The sequence below is a fragment of the Prenolepis imparis genome, unplaced genomic scaffold (assembly GCF_030444845.1).
Source record: "Prenolepis imparis isolate NDT839.2.m4 unplaced genomic scaffold, iyPreImpa1.0 SCAF_11, whole genome shotgun sequence".
NCBI lineage: Eukaryota > Metazoa > Arthropoda > Insecta > Hymenoptera > Formicidae > Prenolepis > Prenolepis imparis.
The window spans coordinates 12,861,925-12,872,379 of NW_028141169.1; the positions used below are offsets into that span (position 1 = coordinate 12,861,925).

At 29.0% G+C, this 10,455-nt stretch overlaps 1 protein-coding gene across 1 annotated transcript; it reads right to left on the bottom strand.

Annotated features, from left to right (window-relative positions):
• Nucleotides 1–1,289: 1,289 nt before the first annotated feature.
• Nucleotides 1,290–5,338, bottom strand: LOC145942963 (F-box only protein 21-like). Its single transcript, XM_083050145.1, has 8 exons — nt 5,181–5,338; nt 3,514–3,834; nt 2,992–3,430; nt 2,721–2,863; nt 2,478–2,622; nt 2,154–2,258; nt 1,781–1,970; nt 1,290–1,447 (listed from the first exon to the last, which is right to left on the bottom strand). Exons 1-8 carry the CDS (start codon nt 5,336–5,338, stop codon nt 1,290–1,292), a joined length of 1,659 nt encoding a protein of 552 aa, XP_082906271.1.
• Nucleotides 5,339–10,455: the final 5,117 nt, after the last annotated feature.

Below are 10,455 nucleotides of genomic sequence, written 5' to 3' on the forward strand. Positions count from 1 at the left end.
CATATCAACAATTGCTTTAATAAAATAATCCATGTTTTTCTACAAAGTTCATAAATTCTATTGCCATGTATACAGTGTGTTAAAGGAATATTAAAACTTGAATTTTTCGATAGATATTGTTTACGAAATTGAATGAAAGAATGCTTAGCAATTACTTAAATCTTGTCAGAGTTAAAAATTATTTTCCAGTTAAAATTGGCTACGACAAATAGTTAAAGTATGTTAAATAACTAAACAAAAGTATATATTCTCTAATTATAATTGATAACACAAGATATATAAAGATATATAATAAATAAAATGTATAATTGATCAAGATAAAATAACAGATACACCATAAATATGGATTGGCAGATAACAATAATACTTGCTCCATTATAAAGAACTATTTTCATGTATCACTAGATATATTACTTTGTATAATAAGATTCTAAGAGAATTTAAATTTTTTGAACAATAAATATATATATATATATACATATACATATTATAAAGTAGTTTTCTATAGAAAGCTTTCTTTTTTTTTAAGGAACAATAACATTCCTTTGAAACTCGAAGGGTCACTCAAATAATAGATTTTTATGTGGTATTTTATCAGGTATAGATTTTGAAAAAAGGAAATCTTTTAGGAGAAAAAATATACCTGCCTTCTTTTTATTATACTTTCCTTTGTTATAGAAGAAAAGCGAAAAAGCGGATGTTAGGACCTTAAGATCTGTCGATTTCTTTTAATTTTTGCAATGTGACAAAAATAAAGATCTATTTTTTTTAGATTCACTAAATTTAATTAGCAAATAAACGTTTTATTAATATTTTTTGACAGAAATTAGCTGTTTAAAGCGTTAATTTACTAATAAATTTTTAAAATAACTATATATTATAAAAATTAAAATTATATATTTTAAATAATATGTATATTATAATACTTTAAACTTTATTAATATTTTTAACAGTTATCAACTGATTTCTGTCAAAAAATATTAATCAAGTTAAAACAAACTTTATATTATTTTTTTGAAAATATCTTTTTAACATAAAATCGAAGAATGGCGCGAGCGTAGCGTGCGCTTGTGTTGTTCTAGTAATATAAAAAATGGGAAATACAAATATGTTATTAAATGCCTTTTCGTCTATACCGTGATTTCATAAAGATAATAAAAATATATTTACTATAATTATGACAGTTTACAATATAATATGTTAGTTTTATAATGTAATATTTGTAATATAATTCTATTTTTAACAGTTATATGTCATATTCTAAATTTTGCATAATATAATTTATATTACTAATTGTCAGATATTATATGAGCAGTTACAGCAGCGTCATGAGGGTACAGTTTAGTCAGCATTTGATTTGGTACGTAATGCGTGTCTTCAAATTTACAAAAATAACGACCTATTTCACTATTATCGATCCATTTCGGCGTTGTTAAACTAATAGCATCTAAAATAAAAAAAATGTAATTAAAAAATTAATTTACAATAACTAAGACAAACAAAGTAATAAATAAGATAAGAAATAAAATAATAAGTAAAGTAAATAAAGTAACTAAATTAAAAATGGAACAAAATAAAATAAAAATAAAATAAAATATTATTTTATATTGTGTACAAAGAGATGAGCTCGTAGAACAAATATAATTTTAAATAAAGAACTGTCCAATGATATTCATACCTTCTCCCACATAACACATTTTATTATTTTCTGTAAGAATTATGTAATTTGTTTGTTGCTTTTTAAAATTAAAATTGCGACAATGATTCAACGGCAATACACTTATGGTCATAATAGACACAGTTTCTATGGAGACCTTAACATGTCTATCTACAGGTCTGTGCCATCCGATTATTACGCCGGTACAACTATTTGTAGGTTGATTACCATGTTTAACTATCATTCCAATCCCAAATTTTACATCCTCTGGTCTTGTATGCAACTGCTCTGTCTTTTTAAAGCACAAGCTGAGCTGGAAAATGTAAGATCAGACTTTAATTGCCAATTTTTGTTAAACAATTCATAATAAACTTTTATAGCAATTTAAATTACAGCTGGTTAAAATATAGATAACTATATAATTCGTATGTAATCAAAGAGAAACTATACAGAGATAATTTTTTATTTTATTTTAATGCACAGTGCTAACATATACTTCACGGTTTATCACTTGTAATCCATATTGATTCGGATTAAGTCCGAGAGGTGTATTACATAGGTTTATCAAATACCCCGTTAATTCTCTCATATCGTACCACATCTGAAAAAAGGATTAAATATAAGAAAGATTAAATGTGAACAGAGGTCTGATTATATACAAATAAAATGAGAGATTGTATAATTCTTTCTTCTTGTATGTAGGTATATAACGTTTTCCTTTGCCAAAGTTACAAGTATATTAATTAGTGTTATTAATTAGTGTTACACAAAATTAACAGAAATAAATAATACATATGATAAATAATACATAATTGCCAACCTGCATAGCTGTTATTGCATTGACATCATAAGAATTTGGATTGGAAGACAATAACTTGAACAGCGACAGCTGGTTGAGAAGACAATCAGGGAATTTCTTAAAAGTTATGTTAAAACATCTTGCATTTTCTAAACTATTCGTGGCACTGTGAACAGCATAAAATTATATATGCACGTGCGTATCTGATAAGAATAAAAATGCCGAAAGATTCATCTAATTTCGAATCTAATATTATATACTTACTAGTTTGGTTTCCAAAATAAAGAATGACGAGGCAATGTGCGAATTCGCAGATCTATCACATCGCAACGTAAACCAAGTCTCCTGGCCACGCTGTGATATATTATTAATAAAATTATATTTTGGCCATATTTATTTTTTAAGACCTGTATTAAATGTTAATAATAAAAAAATTAATTAGAGCGAGAGTAATTTTAAGATATAATAAAAAATATAGCCATAATATTATATAATAATTATAAAATATATTATAATCTACAATGTAATAACTGACATTATCTATATACATGTTTTCCAAATTTGTGTCTTCCGATTTGCATGGCCGAAAGTTTAATTTGCCAAAAAAATATTCCTCGAGTGTATTCATAATCTGAGTTCCTTCTACTTCGTTCCAATAATTATCATCGATATTGTGGTTTTTCCAATAGGAAAAAGTTTCAGCGAACGTCAAGAATATTGAATGTCTGGGATGCTTTTCTCTGAGGCAATTCAGTACCTCTTGTGCGATATTATCCAATGATGCTTTTACAGACGAATAAAATACATCCGTTTCGGGTTGAGACCATTGTGCCTTAATAGTAGCAACCTGTTCCAAAAGCTGCTCTTTGCCCGGTAATTTTTCAAATTTATCTAATTTTTTGATTATTGAATGTACCTTCATATATTGAAATATCTTTACATTGCAATATCTTTCGGTTAGATCGCAAGTTCTTCTGCAAAATTTTTATATTAACTATGTTATAAGTACATTAGTTTATAAAGTCAATAGTACTGTAATATGTATCGAACATCCTACCGTGGAGATTGTTTTAGCAAGTTTTTAATCTCATCAATAAAGAAAGAATATTTTATGCAATTTTCAGGCTCACAAATGATCCTTTCCAAGTAATTTCTTAAATATTCATTTAAATAAAATATGTTATTGAATAGTAATATTGAATTATCGATTGACTGACTGTCATGATGTATAAGAATTTGAGACACATAATTTCGTAATTCTCTCGCACAATTTGTGCCTGTTTCAACAAAGTTTAAGTTTTTTTCATCTTTTTGTTCATTCTCTTCAGATTCCTTCTGCTCATTTTCCCTGTCATAAAGTTTCTTTGCAAAAGGCCATCTAAAATTGAAACAAAATATATTTTAATAAACTTTTTTAAAATTACTTTAAACAATTATTGCACTAGAATACTGGATTTTTCAAAGCAATAAACTTTTTAAAATGTATAATTTTTCAAAGATCTGTCAGAATATCAATCTTTTCATTATAATACAGAAAATATAAAATATATAATTTTTAATTTATAAATTATTCACTTTTTAAATTAAATTTTACTCTAATAATATACAATAGAATAAATATAATTAACAATTCTGTATTTATATTATAGCATTATTTTGTATAATAAATTATTTAACTTCTACATCCTATATTTATAAAACACATTATACTTTATCAGATTAATTTAAAATAATTAAATAAAATAATTAAAATATAAAATAAAAGTAATAAATTAATAATAAAAATAAAATAATAAAATAAGATAATTAAATTAATAAAACACAAATGCAAAATTAGTAATATTTAATATATTATTTTTTTATTATATCATACATAACTGTATATATATGTATATATACATTATATATATATGCATTATATATATTATATATATGTATATATACATTATATATATATATATATATATTATATATACATATATATGTATATTATATATATTATATAATATATTTTTTTTTATTGTATTATAAAAATGCATTAGAAAATAGGCTAATGTAAACTAAAATATAATAGAGAATTATATTCTTAAAATTTTTTTAATTATTTAAAAAATATATTTTACTAAATTTAAATAAATTAGTTTAAAAAAAAAAAAAATTGAAGAGAAAATGTTTCTAAAATAACTGCTTGCACTTAATTCTCTGCATCTTCTGTTAGCCCGTTTTCCTAAATTTTTTAAAATTAATTAATCCTTTTATGTATCTTTATTTAATTAATTATTTTTTAAATATATTTTATTTATTTTATTTATTTTATTTATTTTATTTATTTTATTTATTTTATTTATTTTATTTATTTTATTTTTATAAAATATGTATTTTGCAGATGTGATGTACATTGTGCGACAGATTAATGAAACAAAATTATAAACAAAAAGAATTACCAGGGTAGTTAAATTAATCGACCACACTAGCCAATGAATTTGTCTAAGTTATTACTTTATCGACCATATGGTTGTGGTCTTTATAAAGCATAACTTGAAATTATTAATTACAAATTTGTAATTAATAATTTCAAGTTATGCTTTATAAAGACCACAACCATATGGTCGATAAAGTAATAACTTAGACAAATTCATTGGCTAGTGTGGTCGATTAATTTAACTACCCTGTTGATTAATTTACTAGCGATATAAAAATAAAAAACATATTAAAAAGAATTACCTTTGAAAAAATTTATTTTCCATAAACTTGTCATATTTGGCTGCAAATCGGAAACGCTTGCACACACATCTGAAGCTAATTATATTCTCAATAGTGATATCACTGTAGCTGAGAATGATCTCTATCACCTCGTCAGGTAAGTTTATTATCGTAGTCATTACGAAAATTATTCAGAATAATATAAGAATGTAATATAATTAATGTAACACATAATTAAAAGTGATCGCAATAAACTATTCGCGTAATTATTCCCTGATCTTGAAAGCACATGAAAGTTACTTGTTACACTACTCGTATGTGTCTGTCGATTGCAGAGAGCGTGTTTTATGTACGTGTAGACATTTTCCACACTCTGCCCACTCTTATTCTAAAATTCTTACCTGAAAACTTAACAGCCTTGTGCTTTTTTCCCACTGCCGATTTTTCACGTGACGTGTCATCCACACAAAAGAATCGAAGAAAGAAACTGAGAATACAATATTTCCATTTTACATGTATCTTTAAGACAAAAAAAGAAAGAGAATTACAGAAGCAGCATTACGGTCTCAGATGTGTGTTAAAATAAAAAAATATTCTATTGTAATTCAGACAGTAATGCAAGACAAATTTATCTTGCTTGCTATGCGTAATCATTAACATCAGTAAATGCTCTTATAATTTTGCATATATAATATATATTTTATAACAATTGTGTGTGATAATATATAATATATATTTTATAACAATTGTGTGTGATAATATCATTAAATATCCTACGTGAGAGGAATGGCAATTGTTAAATAAATAATAAATAAACAAAAATCTTTACATATATACTATTATTAAAATGAGATACAGTAAATATTATTGTAATTATTTATATTTTTCATCTGCGATAAACGCATATCAACAACTGCTTTAATAAACTAATCCATTTCAATTGTTCTACAAAGTACATAACAATGTTAAAGGAATATGTTGATCGTAAAATGGGCTGTTTAATATCGTAAAAAAAACAACAGCTCTCAATTTTTGAAACGGAAGTTCATTCTATTAGAATTATTCTACAATACAAAGCATATTCTTTCATTTTCGTGAGTTTTAATGGAATCGGAAACATAATAACTTATCGGATTTAACTTTAACACTTTAATTACAATAATGAGTTTTAGAAGTATTTTAATCACTGACAGAATTTATTATGAAGAAGATTTCATAAATCTTTATCTTCCAACGCATCATAAAGCCGAACTTGCGACAAAATCACTAAAAGTGTTCAAGTACTTAACTTGTTAAGATTCTATCTGCAATTATATTTACCTTATTTTCATAGTCATCAAACGTTTTCAATAATAAACAAAATCATAAAGGATTCAAGATTATTAAGATTTATTTTGTAAATTGCTAAATGAAGAGACTCACAAATGAGGCCCAAGTAAATATAATCAAAGAGGATATTTTACTACAAGTATTAAAATAGAATTAAGTCATCCGAGAAGAAAGGATTCTCGATATTACATTATGGAATCATAATTCTATAATTTAGAAATAATTTTTGATACTACCCTACTGTATTAAAATTCAAGTTCTAACAATAATAAATTATCAAACTCTAAGAATTCTTAGTTAAAATTATATAAGAAATGATTCCATAAACGTATAAATGAATATTTAGCAAACTGTAAGAAGAACATAACATGTATCTATGCGCGGACCCTCCTAAAATCAGTTCACGAAATCAGCAAAGCAATTAAGATACCAAAGTCACATTTTTTAATCATAGGCGATAATCCGCATCCGTTTGTTATCTTCCGCGCACCGCCGGATGCTAGCATTTAAGGCTCCTGGGTGCTCACCGCGGCCATATTGGATTGTGACGTCAGAGGCGAGAAAGCACACGCTGAAAATTCTTAGATGCCATTTTTTAATGAAAAGATATTTCGATTAAACAGCACTTCAGATGGCTTTAGCACACTCTTAAAAACCTCCGAAAACTATCCTTTTCCCTTTATAATCAATCAACATCTGTAAAATGATCGAGATGTCAGACTTTGACATGCGGAATGACTGCGCATGTGCAAAGACCAGACTGACTGGGCTTCATAATATTACATTTTACAGCTGTTGATTGATTATAAAGGGGTGAGGATAGTTTTCGGGGTTTTTTAAGAGTGTGCTAAAGCCATCTGAAGTGCTGTTTCATCGAAATATTTTTTTATTTCGAAATGGCTTAATTCTTAGCCTCATCATGGCATTTCGGTAATTATCATCGGCCTTACAGCACTACTGTCTTCAACAATCTATTGCATATTGAGTCACGCGTTAGCCGCCGACAGGGTTGACATACTCATCTCTTGTTAGTCGAGCATAGAGCTGTAAAGTGGCGTAAAAGTTAAAATAAAGAACTCTTGTGCATTAAATTCGAGTACGTTGATTTTGCCAAGAACATACCGTGACCGAGGTCTTAGAAAAGGAAGAAGGCGAACGAGCGTACAGCGATTAACAACCAAGGGCTCATAGTCGATCACGAAGTAAGTACTTACAATTACCAAGACTATTTAACACGCCGCAAGAATTTGAACTCCGTTCAAAGATCGCGCTAGACTGACAACCCTTCTTCAATCATTCTTTCCCCCTAAAATAAATAAACGAAATCCACTGTTAAGCATTGCATGCAGCTAACAGTTTCCCGTTGTCAGTCGAGACTTATTACATCATAATTCAATTGAAAGGTAATTACCTTCCTACATTTTACTCAAAGTACCAATAACAGAGATTATTAATATTAACGTAGAGACTGAATTTTTCAAATGTACTGTCGGATAAACGATTTCCTCGAGGTACAAATATCTGTTGCCCACAATGCGCACTGATTACATTATCTTAGATGTTTTATAAAAGATATTACTTTTCTTATCTGAGATACAGATAAAGATGCCACATACTTTAATTATATAGATAAAAGATAAAATTAACAATGACCGTATCTAGATAAAAATCTAGATAATTTTATCCAGATAACGGAAAACACTGTCCTTATCTAATTCATAACAAGTCTTTCATCATGATCATGTAATCCCTTGTAGATGAGCAACCCGAGAAACGGAAACGCACGTCGAAAAAAGCGAAATCATCGAGCTGGCGCGAAAACTCGCGAAGCACGCGTTATATCAACTTTACGTCGGCTTAAACGGCGAGCAGATAAGAATAAGCCGCGTATCAAATCCTGTGAGATAGTTTCTCTATCTCCTGACGCACTGCGTCGCTTAAAAACCTCTTCCATTCAAACTAATCTTGTTAATTCTCAAGGGTCTAACCAACGAATACAACGATTCTGTAATTGCGCCTATAATAGACTACACTTCAGACTTATTATCTTCATACTCTCCAGAATTAATATTATTCTCTGAATTGTGCCAGAAATTACCCTATCTGAAGGAAAATTTTATAGAAAATATAGCCTTCAAGAGGAATCTTTATAATGATATAATTTCACAATTAAAAGCTCAATTCCCTGAGAATTCCTTAGAGATATAGACGAATACGATAATTATTTAAATTATTAATATATGTATGCATAATTATATGTACATTAAACAGATTATCATTATATTAACTCGATAATTTAATCCAAATTCTGCCCGAATATACCGATTCCGATGTCCAGAAATTAACTAGCGACGATATATGTATATTCAATTACAGTCGACTCTCCCTAAAATAACGCTCTCGGGGCTGTACAGCGCGATCTTACGAGAGAGCACTACGTTACAGAATGCCTCTACTCTCCACTCTCGTAGGCGGAGTGTCAAACAAAGATAATAATATAAAAAACAAGGACACAAGGAGAGAAACACTGCGAGGACCACTAACCGCATGCGCCGGCAGTAACGCTAACCGCATGCGCCGGCAGTACATGCGAGAGTGGGAGATGTACTTCCCCGTTCAGCGCCACGACTAGAGAGCCTCATAGGAAGAGAGTGACAAACTCGATCACGTGACCTTTCCTCTGATTGGATAGAGGCGTTAGAGAACGCCTCTGTTCTACCTCTGTTCTACCTCTGTTCTTGTAGAACAGAGGCGTTCTCTAACGCCTCTATCCAATCAGAGGAAAGGTCACGTAATCGAGTTTGCCACTCTCTTCCTATGAGGCTCTCTATAGCCACGACTAGAGAAAGAATCAAGGGGAAACGCGATTTTATGGGGCGTTGTTTTAGAGAGAGTCGACTGTATTATTATTAATACTGCGAATTTGCATCATCCGATCAGAAGTGACGGTCGGCTCTCCTTTCATCTCATTAACACCGGATATACTGATATCTAAATCTAAACTATCAAACGCTTGAAAACCGACATCTTTTAAGATAAACTCTTCTCGGCGAGATTCTTCTAGACATAATTTATTATAAATTCTCAGAAGAGAGAGAGAGAGAGAGAGAGAGAGAGAGAGAGAGAGAGAGAGAGAGAGAGAGAGAGAGAGAGAGAGAGAGAGAGAGAGAGAGCGTGAAAGCAATATAAAATCTAAACCGATTCTTTTCAGCAATTATTGTTAATAATTTTTAACTTATGAGGCGTAAAAATGGAAAGCTATTTCTAATTAATCTTCAATTTTCAATCCATATAGTCTGATGATACAGACTTAACTATTCTCAGGCCGGTATTCATAGTCGGTTCTTATATTTAAGAATGTCTTAAGTACAATCTTAAGATGTGATTAACCAATCACAGAGCCGTATTTGCATCTTAAGACATTACTTAAGGGGATGCTGACCTTGTCCTGTCTTACCGACAGAATGATATTTTTCTGCACCCTTTTCTCTTTATTGGTTGAATAGAATAATAAATATTTTTCCACGATTAAAGTACATATAGAAACAAAGTTGGAACCTCTCGATTTTATGTATAAAACAAAAAAAATATTTTTAGTTAAACAACTTTTTTTTGTTTTTTACATAAATTTGAAAGGTTCCGACTTTGTTTCTACATATATGTACTTTAATCGTGGAAAAGCATTTATTATTCTATTCAACCAATAAAAAGAAAACGGTGCAGAAAAATATTGCTCTGTCGATAAGGGTCAGCATCCCCTTAAGACGGTCTTGAAATAAGAACGGACTATGGCCGGTATTCATAGTCCGTTCTCATTTCAAGACCGTCTTAAGTAATGTCTTAAGATGCAAATACGGCTCTGTGATTGGTTAATCACATCTTAAGATTGTATTTAAGACAGTCTTAAATATAAGAACCGACTATGAATACCGGCCTATGAATACCGGCCTCAGTATGACACTACTCG

What these genes read in the sequence shown, in the direction of transcription:
- LOC145942963 (XM_083050145.1), bottom strand. Translation starts at nt 5,338, where the DNA reads ATGACTACGATAATAAACTTACCTGACGAGGTGATAGAGATCATTCTC. An exon ending in TTATTTTGGAAACCAAACTA is followed by an intron (nt 2,623 to 2,720) that starts GTAAGTATATAA and finishes TGCTGTTCACAG; the next exon opens with TGCCACGAATAGTTTAGAAA. An exon ending in TACAAGTGATAAACCGTGAA is followed by an intron (nt 1,971 to 2,153) that starts GTATATGTTAGC and finishes TACATTTTCCAG; the next exon opens with CTCAGCTTGTGCTTTAAAAA.